At 47.5% G+C, this 17,803-nt stretch overlaps 1 protein-coding gene across 1 annotated transcript in view; it reads left to right on the top strand.

The window, feature by feature from the left end:
• Window positions 1-8,224, top strand: part of LOC136582358 (transmembrane protein 178B-like) — a 42,414-nt gene extending 34,190 nt beyond the window's left edge. The window contains exons 3-4 of the mRNA XM_066583325.1: window positions 1,889-2,026; window positions 7,007-8,224. Coding sequence (XP_066439422.1) covers window positions 1,889-2,026; window positions 7,007-7,251 — 383 coding nt within the window. The 3' untranslated portion in view covers window positions 7,252-8,224. The remainder of the gene's footprint in view (window positions 1-1,888; window positions 2,027-7,006) is intronic.
• Window positions 8,225-17,803: the final 9,579 nt, after the last annotated feature.

Here is a 17,803-nt window from a genome sequence, read left to right as displayed (position 1 = left end):
CAATCTGTAAACAAAGCAGGAGATTGCCGACATATCGGCAATATCTTCTGCTGGTTTTTCAAAGCCCTTGCACTGTTCTCTGTGGGTCTGTGCAGGCAGAGCACACTGCCACAGCTTGTGGCATTGTGCTCTGCAGCTCCCATAGTGATACATAGCCCGGAAATCTTCCGGGCTATGTCGCTATGAGCAGTGGAGCTCGTCCCGGAAAATTTCCGGGCGTGCCACTCAAGGGGTTAAAGGGGTTTTCCAGGTAAATACTGTTGATGAGCTATCCTCAGCTATCCACACAGATGGAAAAAAAAAAACGTGTGCAACACGCACATAAACACGCAGTGAAATCAGACCAATTTTCACGGACTAAAGTTGCATGTGACCCATATACTTGCGCAGTGGATGTTGCGTATTTGCAAACGCATGTGTGCGTTTTACTGTTCTTTTTACATGCACAAATTGTGCACATTTGCGCACGCAACAAAACACACAACTGTGCTTCCATTCATTGAAATGTAGAACTAATTAACTTAATTACCCATGTGCTATTTTGGTGAAAATCAATGGTTCTATTCACTACGTATTACGCGCCCAAACGCTGTACAAAAACGTTTGTGTGACTTCGTCCTAGGGCTGTATTCACATGGCTGAGTGCATGGAAAATGGTCATTTTTTCATTGACAAAAATGGTGATTTTTCACATGCGTGTTTTTTGCACATTTTTCTTTGTTCTGCACTTCCTGGTTCTTTGTTTCATATGGTCTCCATAGCAACCTGCATTAATAATGCATAACACTTGCATTGCATCCGTTTTTTTTTGTTTTTTTTAACCGCTTCCATAGAAACTAATGGGTGATTTTTGAAGAAAAATCGTGTAAAAAATAGAACCTGCAGCGATTTTTCTAAAGCCGGGCTCACACGAACGGGTCGTAATCCGCAGGCAAAAGTAATTGCGAATGGTCGCAGAGGATCGCAGATACGATCGGTTTTCGTCGCAAATCTACCTAATGCAAAGCGCCGAAGAAGATATCTCGCTCCTCTCTAGCCGGCACTCCGGCTTTTCTATCTATTTTCCTATGAAGTAGCGAGCGCTTCCGCCGCTCATACGCCATGTTCATGGTGTATGGGTGACGGAACGCTTGCATCCATTGACTTCAATGTAGGCCGTCCGTGCGGAATCCACGCTAAAATAGAGCATGCTGGGACTTTTCTTCCGCTCATGGAATCCACAATTCCTACCCGCGCGTCTGAGCGAACTGGCAAAAGTTCATGCCTTTCAATGCCCCGTATTACAGCGTATCGTCCGCGTGGACGCCGATCGTGGACTCCGCAGTTCAAATCCGGCCTAACTCGGACTATCGGTCAGAGAGAAAAAAAAATCGCTTATGCGAATACATTTTTTTTTGTTCGTTTTTTCTTTCCTCGTGCGAGTTCTGTCCATCTCTGTATCGGGCAAAACTCGTACGGTAAAATGGCCCGCGTGAATACACCCTTATAATATAGGCTGCTGTCCTGCGTATCAGATCTGATCAGTCGGTAATAGAGATGAGCGAGCCTACTTGGCCACGCCCCTTTTTCGCCCGAGCACCGCGATTTTCTAGTACTTCCGTACTCGGGCGAAAAGATTCGGGGGGGCGCCGTGGGTGAGTGGGGGGTTGCAGCGGGGAGTGGGGGGGAGAGGGAGAGAGAGAGGGCTCCCCCCTGTTCCCCGCTGCTACCCCCCACGCCGCCACGCCTCCCCCGGCGCCCCCCGAATCTTTTCACCCGAGTACTGAAGTACTTGAAAATCGCGGTGCTCGATCGAGTAAATACTCGAAAGGAGTAGATTCGCTCATCTCTAGTCGGTGACCATTTCCATGTAATAATTGATCTTCTCTTTTCTGTTTCCCTCTCCCAGATCTGCGCCGGATGACGGCTGGCTTCATAGGCATGGCGGTCTCCATCATCCTGTTCGGATGGCTCATAGGCGTGTTGGGCTGCTGTAAGGAGCATGACCTCATGCAGTATGTGGCGGGGCTGCTGTTTCTCATGGGAGGTGAGCCGACTTTTCGCTCCACTTCAGGTCATGGAATAAGCAAATTATCAGATAACGGACTTGACTCTTCACTGAGAGATGGATGATAGACCCCCTCCGCATGAGGACAATGGATGAGGGGGCGCTATATAGTCATCTTTAAGGGGTCTTATGGGACTCTCACAAATCACGCCGTCACACCGGCTGCGGGCTGATTTATTAGTACTGCAGGTCATTTAGTTTTTGGTAGAAGGTGAAGGGCATTTTGCTCTTAAATAAAAATCTGATTTATGCTGAATGGCCATTTTATTAGAGACCCCATCTAGCAGTGGGTTAGACTCCTTTAGGCGACGGAACCGCAGCAAGTCGCTCTTTTGCCCCCCTGGAGTCTCTTAGACAACAATGGCGCAGGAGCTGGTCGTCTGCTGTCATAACCCATCCATGCTGAGAAACAATGAGTTATACAGTCGGACATGTTAGTTGGAGCGCCAGCGTTATAGTCAGCTAGACTGCGCAGTAGCTGTTGGTCAGCTTTCATTTCTTACACTGCTGAGGTAAAGTGAAAGCTGTGCTGTGATTGGTTGCTATACTGCTTGGGTTAAGCGCAGGCTGTGCTGTAAATGGTTGCTATAGTGAAAGCTGTGCTGTGATTGGTTGCTATACTGCTGAGATAGTGAAACCTGTGCTGTGATTGGTTGCTATACTGCCAAGGTAAAGTGAAGGCTGTGCTGTGATTGGTTCCTATAGTGAAAGCTGTGCTGTGATTGGTTGCTTTGAGCACCACACTCTTATGAAAATCTTTGTTGCCCATAGCAACCAATTACAGCTCAGCCTTCATTTCTTACAGGGCTGAGGTAAAAAGAAAGCAGTGCTGTGATTGGTTGCTATGGGCAACAAAGCCGATGGTGGCGGCCTACTTTGCCATGGCCAACCCTGTAGATTATGCTAAATTCAAGTGTGTAGACTTAGCACAAAGGCTCATGTAAATAGCGAGAGCCATGTGCTGCGACCAGTCCGTGCTCTGGACCCATAGTCATACACATGCTGCCATATTCTCTCCAAGATGGAATGTATCTCCATGAGGCTGCCTACACACGCACGAACACGATGTCGTGCTGAGAAACTCGGACCGATATTGCGTTCGCCAAATTGCGTTTTCACGGCAATACGAGGCCTTTTTTTGGGCAAAAACGCATTCCCATCACTTTAGTAAAGTAGCGAACCTGAACTACCCCCCCACCTCCCCCTTCCCGGAAACCTCACATCGCACTTACGTGCACATCGAAAACAATGGTTGATGTGTTCCGACAAATGCGAAAAGATAGGACATGCCGCGATTCTTTCTTGCACCGTGATGCGGTAAAACATTCCTCGTGTATATAATCACTCTGTAAAAAACAAAAATGGAGTTCATATTCGCAAAACACACAAATCTCACGCGGGTTTCTGGGCCTGAGGGCTCATGCACACAGGTGAGCGCCATATTTGTCTGAGAAACTCGGACTGATATCGAACTCTGAAAAACGTGTTTTTTCAAAAGTAAAGATAGAAAAATCTCATCACACTCGCATGAAGATCACCTTTACACGGACGTGTCGCGGTGACCGATGGTCCGAGAGAAAAACCGCTCGTGTGCATAAGAGGATTGAAGTCCATGTCAGCATTGGCGCGTGAAACTCGCCTGTTTGAATGCTCGCTTAGGCCTGTGTCAAACAAACGTGTTTTGCACGCGCAATACACAGTGAATGGAACCATTTGATTTCAATGGGTTCGTTCACCTAAGCGTATATTGAGCGTCCATTTTAGTCGCGCAAAAAAAAATATGCGGCATGCTCTATTTTCCTGTGCATTTGTGCAGCGAATGGCACATATATTGAACTAATTAACGTAACCATTTCAATGAATGGGAGCATGGTTGCGTGTTTTTCTTTTTTTTGCGCAAGTAAATACACACACATGCAAAAAGTACAGTGAAACCCTCACATGCAACGCCCATTGCGCAAATGCGTGCGTAAATGTGCCTATGCCTGTGTGACACCAGCCTTAGGCCAGCTTCAATTAAGCGGGAAAATAGAACGCGGTGCGCACTTGTGAGGGAGTCTATTGACATTAATGGGTTCTATTGGTTCTATTTGGAGATTAGCGCACACGCAAATTTCGTGTGCAAATACACCTGTGTGAATCCGGCCTCACCGTGTATTCCAGCGTGATTCTCACACGCGCTTTCTGTGCATTGTGAGACGCACGAATATTCTTCTGAATGGGGTCCTACACGTGAGCGATGCAGGAAACAAATCGCGGCACGTCCTATCTCTGGTTTCAATCGGGCCCGGCGGCAGCATTGCACCGTGTGCTGGGTAGACGCGAGTGCGAAAAGAGTGGAAGACGCTCCAAAGTAAAGCAGGGCAGTTTTGAGATTAAAACGCCTCGAATCCGCGGGAAAATCGCATGTTGGCGAGTGCAATATGAGGCCGTGATTGATCCAAAAAACACCATGTGCATAAGTACAACCTTAGGGCCCGTTTACACGGGCGTCAAGATCGCGCAGAAGTTCGCCGCGCCAAAAAAATTGTGGCAAAAATCACCCCAAAATCGTGTGAATGAGCCTCATTAGCATTTAAATTGCTCATTCACACGATATGGAGCTGCGTGTTGCCGAAAAAATCCTGTTTGAAATTCCCTCGGTCGGCAGAATTCTTCCTAATGACTTCTAATGTCTTAAATAGAGCCAGCTGTCTTCTTTTCCGAGCGCCGGACGCAGATACATGATGATATAGCGCAGGGTTCTTCCTCAGGCTTAACCCTTTCCAATCCACTGTCTGACGTCTTCCTACATTCTGATTGAAGCCTGTACAGCTCTAATGTCAGAAGACGTCCGACAGGGTATTCTTACCATCTATTGCCAGCCACTCCCCTGTCGAAGCCTCTCTGGTGCACACAGTGGCTTTAGCTAGCAGATGGCACCATTGTATAACAGCAAAAAGAGAAATCCTTTTAGGAAACCCTGAATCCAAAATTGGATTGGAAAGAGTCAAGGCTTCTTTCACAGGCAGGCGACAGCAATATTACATCTGTGTTCTATGCGTTCAAATGCGATGGCTGTGATTGGTTCATCGAGCACTGCAATGATTGGCTGAGCTGCGGAGCTCGAGAAGCAATCAGAGCCAGCGCTTCCTGGAGGCGGGGTTTTTGAACCCCCGACCAGGTAGCACTGGCTGAAGACTACAGAAAAGTATGCTGGAGCTGCAGAGGAGAAGTGTGGCGGAGCGGAACAGCGCCTGATAGGTAATGTGTTTGGTTTTATTAATGCACGCTCAGATGTATGAATTTCTGCAACAAATCTGCTACATATGATGATGCCTTTATGGTTCTCGACAGACCTTTATAGAATGTGTTGGCCGTGAGGGTATTCAGCAGCTGGGACACATAACCACCACGGTGAGCGGGCGCTACCCTACCGCAGTAGGCATCTGAGCGACTTCTCCGACCACCAAGTGTGACCTTTCAGCAGCTGAAATCAATACCTGAGCCTGGCGGCAGATGCAGTTGTCCGGGGATTGATATCACTGTGTCTGTGTGGTCAGTTGTCATTCATGCTGCGTGGGGAGGCAGCTGGGCTGTAGAAATGGCTTCCAGCTGAGATTAACCCCTCAATGACTTCAAAATCTAAGAAAATCAACAAAATCTGTAGGATAGATATCAAATAGAGAGAGATGAGTAGGCGGGGAGATATGAGGAGGAGGATATGAGGGGGAGACAGATATGGGGGGGGAGGTATGGGGGAAAGACATGAGGAGAGACAGAGGTATGTGGGTGATGTTAGAAATGTCCCCATGCGCACGTGAAGAGGGCGAGGGGAGCAGCCCGGCCCCGCGTCCCTCTGGATACATATTACTACTAGTGACAAACGGCACACGTGCCCACGTGATGTTTTTTCAGGCCCCATTAAAAACAATGGGCGAGGCGTTCTGAGGGAACGCCCAAATATAGGACATGTCGCTTTTTTTTTTCCAGCGCTGCGAGGGGGGGAGGGGAGGAGAAATCACTCAGGTATATGACCCCACTCATATTCATATGAGATTTTGCATGATTTTCCCGGCCGTGTGAAAGTGGTCTAAGGGTAACAATAGAAATAGGACATCCCACAAATAAGAAGCACTTACACAGCTGTATTGACAAAAAAAATAAAAGTTATGGCTGTCAGAACATGGCAGCATAAAATATCTTTTTTTTCCGCCTCTTCCAATTAGCTGTGATGTTTAAGGCCAATTTCACACAGCTGAGAAAATCGCGTGAGACTTGTGCGTTGCGAGACGCACAAATACTGTATAAATAAGATTTTTTTCTCTTTTTTTTGGTGGAGCAATGCGGGAAGTAAATTGCAGCACGACTCATCTTTGGGCACATCCACACATTGCGTCGCCCACTGTTTTCAATGGGGCTGGTGGCAGCATCGAACCACACGCTAGGTGCACACGGTGCAATACAAGGTTTCCCCATTGAAAACAATGCAAGAAACTCTGCGATCCGCAGCTGAGAGATACTTCCCCGAAGTGATGCAAGGCGATTTTGATATAAAAACACCTTACATCCGCAGGGAAATCACTTGTTGGTGAGCGCAATATCGGGCCGTGATTCACGGACTGATATCGCACTCGCCCATGTGAAGTTAGCCTTAAGCTGCTGGAGTTCTAGGTTCAAATCTCACCAAGGGTAACATCTGTATCGAGTTTTTCAAAAACATCAGCACTGCAAGCAAAGTCCAGTTTGACCTCCTTCCAACAAGCCACCCTATCAACTGTGTCTGACAAGACCATTACAGTGGCACTGGAGTATGAACAAAGTTTGCCGCAGTGGTCTCCATGTTCTACAGGTCTGTCTAGTAGGCCACCGATCTCTCCACAAAAGCTAGATTGCATTGTAGAAACATTTGCCCACTCCTGATTTAGGGCCTCTCACAGTCTACATATAATTGTGTATTGATCTTTTTGTTTCTTTTAGGGACCTGTTGTATCATCTCCCTCTGCACCTGTGTAGCCGGCATCAACTTTGAGCTCTCTCGGTATCCGCGCTCTGTGTACGGTTTACCAGAAGACATCAGCCACGGGTATGGCTGGTCAATGTTCTGTGCCTGGGGCGGGCTGGGACTCACCCTTCTCTCCGGATTCCTCTGCACTTTGGCTCCATCGCTTAGTGCTTCCCAGTCTGCCGTCCACAAGCCACGGCAGGAGAACGGGGCAGTGTGACCCATGGACGGGAGCAGATATGAACACCACCTCGAATAAGGACATGCCACCGGACTGAGGCACTCGTATCCTGCTAAGGAAGTTGTTCTGTCCAACTTGTGTGTCTGACCATGTGATTGCTTGTGAAAATTACAGAGGTTCGAACTTCGTGTTATCAAAAGGGAATTATGGGAACCGTGCGGATGGGGACAGGTTACATGGCCGGAAAGGAATAATGGACATTCTGTCTACTGGGAAACATCACAGACGGAGTTCAACTTTTTAGATGTTGACTTGGGGAAACGTTGAAGGCAAAAAAAAAAGGCGGAAGTGACATTATTGGCAGGAGTCATCTAAAGGTTCCTTGTGGTCCTACAGGAATCTGGTCCCAGAGAAGATACTTTCCTCCTTGTACAGAGACATTCATCAGTATGGTGCAGCTAAATGACCATTGCCTAAGGGTTCAGTGTTTGGGAATTTTGTATACACACATATATAGAAATATACAACAGGTACCTGATTTTTACATGTTTTAATACAAGTCCACTAAACCGCCTTACACATCCATAATTGGCCCCACAAATAATAGCCCAACTCCAGATTGTGCCCAGCGTTGAGTGCCTTGGCACAACACCCGGGACAAAGATACACTTAGAAAACATGCCGACCTCCTGCCGTGCCTTCTGAGTAGGTCTTTCCAACCTACTGCAAACTCAGGCTCCATCCGGGATGCTATGGGAATAAGGTAAAAAGAGATATTCGGAATCGGTACAATAACAATGCGCTCCGATGATCACGTCGCCATCGGAGGCCCCAGCAGAGGAGAAGGACTGAAAGCCTTGTGTGGGTTGGGAGTTTGTCAAGGGGGAGGAGGGAATATTTGGTTCTAGACAGCTTCTTAAGGGGATGTAATAATGTACATGTGGTCCCATCACAAATTATAAAGAGCACATGATAAAATGTTTATTGTCCGGCAATTCTTTTTTTTTTTTTTTTTAACCTAATTTATTGAATAAATAGATTGAAACCAGTATTTGCAGATGTTTGAGCCTTTCGCCCTCACACACAAACATGGCCATTGTATCCACTGCATGGATAAAAAATTAGGAGCTACTTGACACCAACACACTGCTAACACCCCTAGAAAAGAGGTCCTGGTGTCCCCGTCATCTGTTCATGACTCTACCTTATGACCACTTCATTGTTTTCTAAGGTTGCCGCTCCTGTAGGGATAAGATCACTGTGCAGATTCTCGCCATCCATAGAATTGGGGATGAGACCAACCTGGAGTGGGCACTATCTGTCCAGGGGCACAATAGCAGCTTCGTGGGCTACGTCAATTGTGCATACTGCCTTTAAACATGCACACATGTATGCACTAGCCTACCAAAAGTAATTGGACAACTTGGCAAAAATTATAAGTAGTGTTTATTTACATATATTAATACTTAGTCGGGCCTCCTTTGGCCCTAATGATATTGGATACTTTCTGTGGCATACTTTCTACTAACATCTGATATACTTGAGCTGGAATTTCCCTCCATTCATCCTGCAAATGTCTAGTAAGTTTGCTGAAATTTGACACTCTTCAGATTTCCTGAATTGACATTTCAGTTTGTCCCAAAGATGTTCAGTAGGGTTTAGGTTGGGGCTCTGTGCAGCCAGTCCAATCGTGGAGCTTACGTATCCTTAAATCAACGTAAAACGCTGTTGGGTTTGTCTTGTTGGAAGTACGGCCGACCATTCCCAGAGTATTGCCACATTGTCAGAAGCACATTATTGTCTAGGATGTAAGGGTACGCTTCTGTTTTAATGGTTCTTGTCACTATGACCAACAGATCAAGACCATGCCACGTAAAATATTCCGAGACCATAACGGGACATCCGCCATACTTAACTGTTGGCCCAACACACACAGAAGCCAAAAGGTGTTCCCCATCATCCTCCACCCCTAGGTATGTCCATCTGATGTAAAGATGAAGTAGTGCGATTCGTCCTCTCATAGAATGCTATTCCATTGCTCAACTGTCCAATGATGACGTTCCTTGCACCATGGTAGATACATCTTTTTTGAGAGAACTGTCCAGGTATTTGCAGGATGAATGGAGGGAAATACCAGCTGAAGTGTGTCAGATGTTAGTAGAAAGTATGCCACAGAGAGTATCCAATGTCATTAGGGCAAAAGGAGCCCCACTAAGTATTAACATATGGAAATAATACTATTGATTCTTGCTAAGGTGTCCAATTACTTTTGGTAGGACAATGTAAAGGCCCATATAGACACAACAATTATCACTCAAAATTTGCTCAAAAGACCTCTTTTGAGCGATAATCGTTGTGTGCATTTACACGGCAAGATGATAGATTAATGGCAGTGACAGTTTTGAGCATTCATTTTGCATAAGTGTGTAAATGAAGGCTCACGCAGTATGCAGAAGACAAGTGGGACCGCTGTCTTCTGCATACAGCTGTTGTCTTTTCAAAGCGCTCAGCTGGTATACAGCTGAGCGCTCCGAGCGGGGTATGCAGAACACAGCTGCAGCATTGTGTTCTGCGTACTCCTACTGTGTTCACGGAGCGCTCAGCTGGTATACAGCTGAGCGCTCCGAGCGGGGTATGCAGAACACAGCTGCAGCGTTGTGTTCTGCGTACTCCTACTGTGTTCACGGAGCGCTCAGCTGGTATACAGCTGAGCGCTCCGAGCGGGGTATGCAGAACACAGCTGCAGCGTTGTGTTCTGCGTACTCCTACTGTGTTCACGGAGCGCTCAGCTGGTATACAGCTGAGCACTCCGAGCGGGGTATACAGAACACAGCTGGACCGTTTTGTCGTCTTCATCCTCCTCCTGTGTTCCCTGAGCGGGAAACCAGCTGAAACAATAGTATCAGCGGTATCCCGCTGAGAACTCAGCACGCGGCACTGATAAGACTCATCGTTGTCTTTCAGCTAGCTGAAAGACAACGATGAGTGAATCGTTAACGAAAACTACACCATGTCCGCTTGTTTAGACCCAACGATTCTCGCTCAAAAGACGGCTTTGAGCGAATTTTGAGCGAGAACTGTTGGGTCTAAATGGGCCTTAATCCTTGGGTCCCCTCAGGCTAGGTGTAGTTGTTGCCTCTGCACCCCATACAGCTACCCCCTTGAGTAGTATCATCCAGTACTAGAGTAGTGATGGCAGAATGATCTAGTTACAGTCATTACGTCCAATTACGTTCTCATTTACCATTGCAGCCAAAAACTACCGGCGCCCTCTGTTCTCATCACTGGCATTTCCCTCTGAGTGTGTAATGAATTAAATGTGACACGTTCCCTTTAAACGTAATTTAAAACCCAACACATTTACTAACTCCGTCAGGAGCGGGAGGATATTTTATTACTTGCAAACTTTTCCAGCGTCTATCTGTCTTTCCCAGCTGGTGAGGTCCCAGAGGGATGAGTTATAAAGTCAGAATTGTGAAATGATGGCACAGGCTTTCTGCATGGGTGTAAATAGCAGGTGTGCGACTCATTAAATCCATCGATATGCAGCTCATCAATTTATAGCAAAACGCATTGTGCTGTACTGTGGGTGAAATGCCAGCTCCTCCGCGAGTGGGTGTTTGTTCCAACTCTAAATTGGTGTTGATGAACGACCACTAATGAACACAATTTCATTTATAGCCCCTCGTGACACCGACGCCTGGGCACCCTTTACTGCCCGCATGTAGTATAGCGCGCACCCCCTGCAGTACATCCGCCTAGAGAACAGCAGTTCGTGGCCCCCTCTACTCCTCTTTTTACTAACACTCTCTTACAGTAGACATCTTAACTTTTTAAAGTGTTCCTGTCGCCTACACAAAGCGGAGGCTACAGTCTGTATCCATGAAAATGCGGCTTGGTTTGCATAATTAACTATTATCTATTCAGACTACGGAGATGGGTGCATTTACCATCTGATCCAATTAGGGGTGCAGACATTTTCTGCTTTTTGATGCCTAGTGCGATTCAGTCAAAGGGAATGTCCATGACTTTACTTATACTCCATAGATGGGTCATCTGGAGGTCCGCTGCCTATCATCCCCTCCAATCAGCTGATCGCTGGGCTCACTGTCATAGCTGGAAGTGGACAGCTCTGTTCATACTGCAGCGGCGTGGGTTTGTAACACAGGCACAGCTCCCATTGAGTTCAGTGCTATACCAGTCCGGGCCACTACACTATGGACAGTGCTGTCAGCGTCCGGCTGTTTCACAATGACAGCAGGCCCGACAACGAGCTGATCAGCAGGGATCCCAAGCAGCGAACACCGGCCAATCAACTATTAATTATTAATCAACTATTATTTATTGTTGAAAATGTTCTTGGGGTCGGCCATACTGAAGGCACACGTCTTGTATAGACCAGGGGTGTCAAACGCATTGTCAGCGAGGGCCACATCAGCGTTATGGTTGCCTTCAAAGGGCTGTTTGTAATTGTAAGGGCTCATTCACATGAGTGCAATATGGACAGCTTAAACCGCATTGATTGGGGTTTTCAGACATGCGGTTTTCACAGAATGTCATATTTTGGTCCATATTATGATATTGCCTATTAAAGTCAATGGGATTGTGTAAATGCACAGTGAATATGATACATTTGTATGCATTATTTGCGTATTTGCACATGAAGGCAGGATACAGGGGTGTAAACGGGCAGGAGTTACACAAGCTTTACCTTGGAGGGTGGCAAGGGTGCCCAGGTAGGGCTGTCAGAGATGTGCCACCAGCTGTGAGTTGCTGAACAGAGCCGCGTGGAGGTGCAGATCTCAGAATCCTGTGCTGGCGCCGCCCTCTCTGCCAAACGTCTGCAACCTCCAGGGAAAGGGGAAAGTCGGTCCTTCTGCATCCGGACTTCGCGGGCTACATAAAATGCCGTAGTAGGCCGGATTCATCCCACGGACCTTGAGTTTGACATGTGGTATAGACAGTGCAGCAGGTTGTATGTGCGCTATGACAGCTGCAACGAATAGGAGGTAATTGGTTTAGAAATGTCATAAGTTACATCTCCAAGAAGTTATGGAGTGCGGCCCCCTTCCCCCAAAGACCAGGGGAGCTGCATACAGAGCTGTATTTGTGTGTATAGTGTTGCTATCTTGCCTTATTTACACTTCCACCAATTGAGCCATCATAAAATTCTGCCCCTTTGGTGACATGTCCCAGTCTACACAGCAAAGCTGAGAAGTGAGCTGCAGAAAACAGGAAATATCAGCCTGTTGTTTCAAATGAAGGGGCCAGTGTGAATACGAAAATATTTCAGTATGCTTTATATTTTATTGGAAAGCATTAAATGGGTATTCTTATCTCCGGCAATCGTGGGCAAGATCGCAATACTTCTCCTTATGCGATGGCCGGGAATATAGAAACAGGCACGCAGGATGCCTTATGCTGTTTCCATAGCTACCATAAAAGCAATTAAAAGTTATGTAGTATCAGTCATACCATTTGCTCTTTCCATACTCTCTGCGCCCTCTCAGAGGTCAGGGCAAGGGGAGTCAGATTTTGAGGTAGATGCAGGCCCCACCTCTGAGATCTGCACCTATCAGACTTTAACCCTTTCCCATCCACTGTCTGACGTCTGAAGACATTATGATTTAAGGCTGTACAGCTCCGATGTTGGAAGACGTCCGTCGGGGTTCTCTTACTGTATATTGCCAGCCTCTCTGCTGTCGGAACCTATCCAACGTGTCACCTCATGCAGTACTGGCTTTAGCCAGCAGATAGCGTCGTTGTATAACGGCAGAAAGAGTAAGCCCCCTAGGAAAATCTGGATACAGATTGGATTGGAAAGGGTTAATAGCATATCCTGTGAATATACCATTACCACTCGGTAAGGACAGATACTGGAGCGAGTATCGTCCTTACTGAGTACTTGCCTGCTTGCCCGCAAAGATTCGGGTGCCGGCGGGGGAGAGCGGGGATCTCTCTCTCTCCCCTCCGCTCATTCCCGCAACACAGCCCTCACCCACGCCGGCACCCGAATCTTTGCGGGCGAGCAGGCAGGTACTCGGTAAGGACGATACTCGCTCGAGTATCTGTCCTTACCGAGTACGCTCGCTCATCTCTACACCTGAACTATTTAATGTATGAAAGAGAAGTTCTCATTGGTAGGGGTCCATGGCGTTCAACATCAACAGAAAGCCATGCTTCTTTACTCTGTCCCAGTCTACACAGCAAAGCTTTGTGCAAGAACAACTTTCTAGTGAAATCATCCAACACCTAGTGTAAAGATCCAGCATTCAGTATCTGTCACATGCATTTGCACAATGGCGGTTGGCAGACAATAGTCTATTGTTTTTTTGCAGACATCAACTATCTATATTGCTTGTACAGCTTTACATGCTTCTTATAGGTACTAAAAAGGTTTTTTAGGAGTTTACTATTGATGTTTATGACCTAGCCACAAGATAGGTCATCAATAGCTGATCAGCAGCGGCTGCCACTCGAGATCCCCACTGATCAGTTGATATCGAGTCCGCTGTCACTGCAGACAGAGCTGGAAGCGGACAGCTCTGGCCATAGTACAGTGGTCCGGGATGGTACTGCAGTGAATTCAATAGGAGCTGCACCTGAAAAAACGAGCTGTCAGCTTCTGTCTCTGTCCACAATGACAGCGAGCCCTGTGAACAGCTGATTGGTGGTGTTCTTGTGTGGCAGACCCTTGGGGAAAGCATGGAGCAGGAGCCGCCGCTGCTTCCACCCTCGGTGAGGGTGTGTATATCCTGCGCCAATCAGAAGCTGTGGGTATTCCCTCTACCTCCGCCTGGCCAATGCATGTCTCCACCCATTATTCTGGTGGAGACATAATGCACCAGTGCCGATACATCGTTGGCTCGTTCTAACGAGAAATTATTAAGTTGTTCTCATTCGCTATATAAATGAATGAGAACGACTGAACAATCAGTATTTCAACTGAATGGTTACTGAACAAGGCAACGATGGTTTTTCTGCCTGCTTAAAATGAATGGTAAATGAAAAGCGAATTATGTGCTTTGCTTTCTCCGGCTGCATCGTTTATCCGATGTTCCTTGGGTGGAGGGCTTCTTTTTAAAAAAGTTGACCAGGGAAGCTAAATACCTACACAAACACACAGAGTCAAAACCTCCACTTTCTGTCTGGTACCAACACCGGGTCACATAGTATGGGCCCTTTCTCTGCGTCCATCGTGTCATCAAGGGAGCTGGTTCACAGGGACTTTTACTGTTGATGACTAGAGATGAGCGAGCGTACTCGCTAAGGCAAATTACTCGAGCGAGTATTGCCATTTTCAAGTACATGCCCGCTCATGCCAAAAGATTCATGGGCGGCGGGAGTGAGCATGGGGGAGCGGGGGGAGAGAGAGAGATCTCCCCTCTGTTCCTCCCTGCTCTCCTCCGCCACCCCCTGCCGGCCCCCAAATCTTTTGGCACGAGCGGGTATGTACTCGAAAATGGCAATACTCGCTCGAGTAATTTGCCTTAGGGAGTACGCTCGCTCATCTCTATTGATGACCTAGATCAATGATGACGAACCCTTTTAGAGACAAAGTGCCAAAACTGCCATCCAATACCCACTTATTTATCGCAAAGTGCCAACATGTCAGGGGGCGGGGCTTATCATGACATATGATTTTTTTACCTCTGTCATTCTTAAAAGGACAAGTCTGTTTCAAAATAGACCAGGTGCAGATTCTGACTGCCTTTGGGGTGCGAAAAAAAATGGATTATACCTACCTGATAATCAGGTTTCCGGTAGTCTCCACGACAGCACCAATTGAGATTGCCTCCTCCTGATTGGACAGGAACACACTGAGAGGTTAAAAGCTCCCCCCCTTCCCCACTTTCCTCAGTGGATTCTAACGAATTGCCGGGGTAGGAGCTCAACTTAAATTTTTTCCCTTAAAGGGGTTGTCTCGCGGCAGCAAGTGGGGGTATACACTTCTGTATGGCCATAATAATGCACTTTGTAATGTACATCGTGCATTAAATATGAGCCATACAGAAGTTATTCACTTACCTGCTCCGTTGCTAGCGTCCCCGTCTAATTCTGATGTCTTCTTGCTTTTTTAGACGCGCTTGCGCTGTGCGGTCTTCTTCCTGGTGAATGGGGCCGCTCGTGACGGAGAGCTGGTCCTCGTAGCTCCGCCCCGTCACATGTGCCGATTCCAGCCAATCAGGAGGCTGGAATCGGCAATGGACCGCACAGAGCCCACGGTGCACCATGGGAGAAGACCCGCGGTGCATCGTGGGTGAAGATCCCGGCGGCCATCTTGGTGAAGGAAGAAGAAGGAAGACGTCGCAGAGCGGGGATTCGGGTAAGTAATAATTTTTTTTTTTTAACACATCCTTTGGGGTTGTCCTGCGCCGAACGGGGGGCCTATGGAAAAAAAAAAAAACCGTTTCGGCGCGAGACAACCCCTTTAACCGGGGTTTTTTTTTTTGTTTTTAAATAAAATTATATTACATATATATTTTTTATATTATATTATATAGTTTCTTTTCTATCAATTTAGGGGGGGAAGGTACGGGTGCTGTCGTGGAGACTCCTGGAAACCTGATTATCAGGTAGGTATAATCCATTTTTTCCCCAGTCGTCTCCACGACAGCACCAATTGAGACGTACCAACTAAAGTCTTTCTAGGGTGGGATTGCTGCCGAGAGGACTTTGCGGCCGAAGGCCATGTCCTCGTCCTGCTGCACTTTTACCCTATAGTGTTTAACGAACGTGTGGGGTTTCTTCGACTGCGGCTTTGCATATCTGCTCGACCGAAGCTGAGCTATGTTCGGCCCATGAGGATGCTACTGCCCTTGTAGAATGGGTTTAAGGAGCTAAAGGGATTTCCTTCCCGAGGGCCTTATAGGATTCTATGATGGCCAGGCGGATCCACCTGGCTATGGAGCTTTTTGCTGCTTTGCTCCCTTTATTTGGGCCACTGAACTGGACGAACAAGTTGTCGTCCCGCCTCCAGTGGCTTGTCGCCTCTATGTAGCCTAGGACTGCTCTCCTAACGTCCAGGCAGCTTAGGGTTTTTTCTTCCTCGTTTTTAGGTTTACTAAAAAATGAAGGGATTATTATGTCTTGGGACCTATGAAAATGTGATACTACTTTTGGCATAAACGCCAGGTCCGTTTTAAATACTAATTTGGTGTCCGAGATTTTCAGGAACGGGTAGCGAATGGACAAGGCCTGCAGCTCGCTAACCCGTCTTGCAGAGGTGATGGCTACTAAGAAAATGGTCTTGATAGTAAGCATTTTTATGGGTAGTGCTTTGATCGGCTCGAATGGTACCGCTGTCATGGCCCTTAGGGCCCAATTAAGGTTCCAGTCTGGAAAAAGATTTATGGGCCTAGGCTGTAATCTAGTTGCTGCTGCTAGGAACCTGTTGACCCATCTGTTGTCTGCGAACTTTGTGTCACATAGGGCGCTAAGGGCTGCGACCTGGACCTTCAGGGTGCTTGGAGAGAGGCCCATCTCTAGGCCCTCCTGCAAGAACTCTAAGATTAGAGGGATGTCCGGGATAGAATCCCCGCGATCCCTTCCCTGTCTCCATGAGGAAAACCTTCTCCAAACTTTCTGGTAGATAAGATGGGTAGTCTTTTTTCTGCTGGACATTAACGTTTCTACTACTCTCTCTGAGAATCCCTTCTCTTTTAGTGAGGATTCCTCAAGAGCCATGCTGTTAAGTGGAGCTTGTCTAGGCTCGGATGGCTCAGTGGCCCCTGCGATAGAAGATCTGTCCAGGTAGGGAAGATGACTGGGTCCTGGACGCTCAATGTTGCTACAAGACCGAACCAGCTTCTTTTGGGCCAGAAGGGGGTCACCAGGATTAGTGTGCATACCTGGGTTCTGAAATGTTGTAAGACTCTGGGGATCAACGGTATAGGAGGAAAGGTGTACACCAGCCCCTCTCCCCAGTCTTGGCCTAGGGCGTCTACTGCTGTTGGACGATCTCCTGGCCGGAGGGAGAAGAAATTGCTTACTTTGGCATTTTCCCTGGTTGCGAACAGGTCCAATTGTGGGGTCCCCCACTGGTTGATCCGGATTCTGAATGCTTTCAAGGAGAGAGACCATTCTCCTGGGTCTATTTGCCTCCTGCTGAGAAGCCCGCTTTTTGGTTTAGCGTCCCCTTCAAATGGGTTGCCGTAATCGAGAGGATCCGGCCCTCTGCCCAGTGGAAAATTTTCTGTGCGATGTTTTGCAGAGCGGGAGATCTTGTGCCCCCTTGGTGTCGTATATGGGCGACCGCGGTGAGATTGTCTGACAGTATCTTTATATGCTGGTCCCATAGCGAGTTCCCTAACTGCTGTAGGACCTGCCATACGGCCTGTAGTTCCCTGTAATTTGAGGACTGTTCTTTTGTCCTTTGAGGCCATGGGCCCTGAAAGAACTGGTTCCCCACATGCGCTCCCCATCCCCAGGCGCTTGCATCCGTTGTGATGTGAATGGCTGGGTTTTGTAGCCAATGAACCCCTCTCCGCAGGTTCTCTGGGGAAGTCCACCAACGCAGGCATGTTTTCACCGCGCTTGGAATGTACATTCTTGTCCCTAGAGAGGACTGCCTTTTGTCCCACGTGGATAG

Source organism: Eleutherodactylus coqui, chromosome 11 (genome assembly GCF_035609145.1).
Source record: "Eleutherodactylus coqui strain aEleCoq1 chromosome 11, aEleCoq1.hap1, whole genome shotgun sequence".
Taxonomy (NCBI): Eukaryota; Metazoa; Chordata; class Amphibia; order Anura; family Eleutherodactylidae; genus Eleutherodactylus; species Eleutherodactylus coqui.
This window is presented reverse-complemented; position numbering and strand designations above follow the sequence as displayed.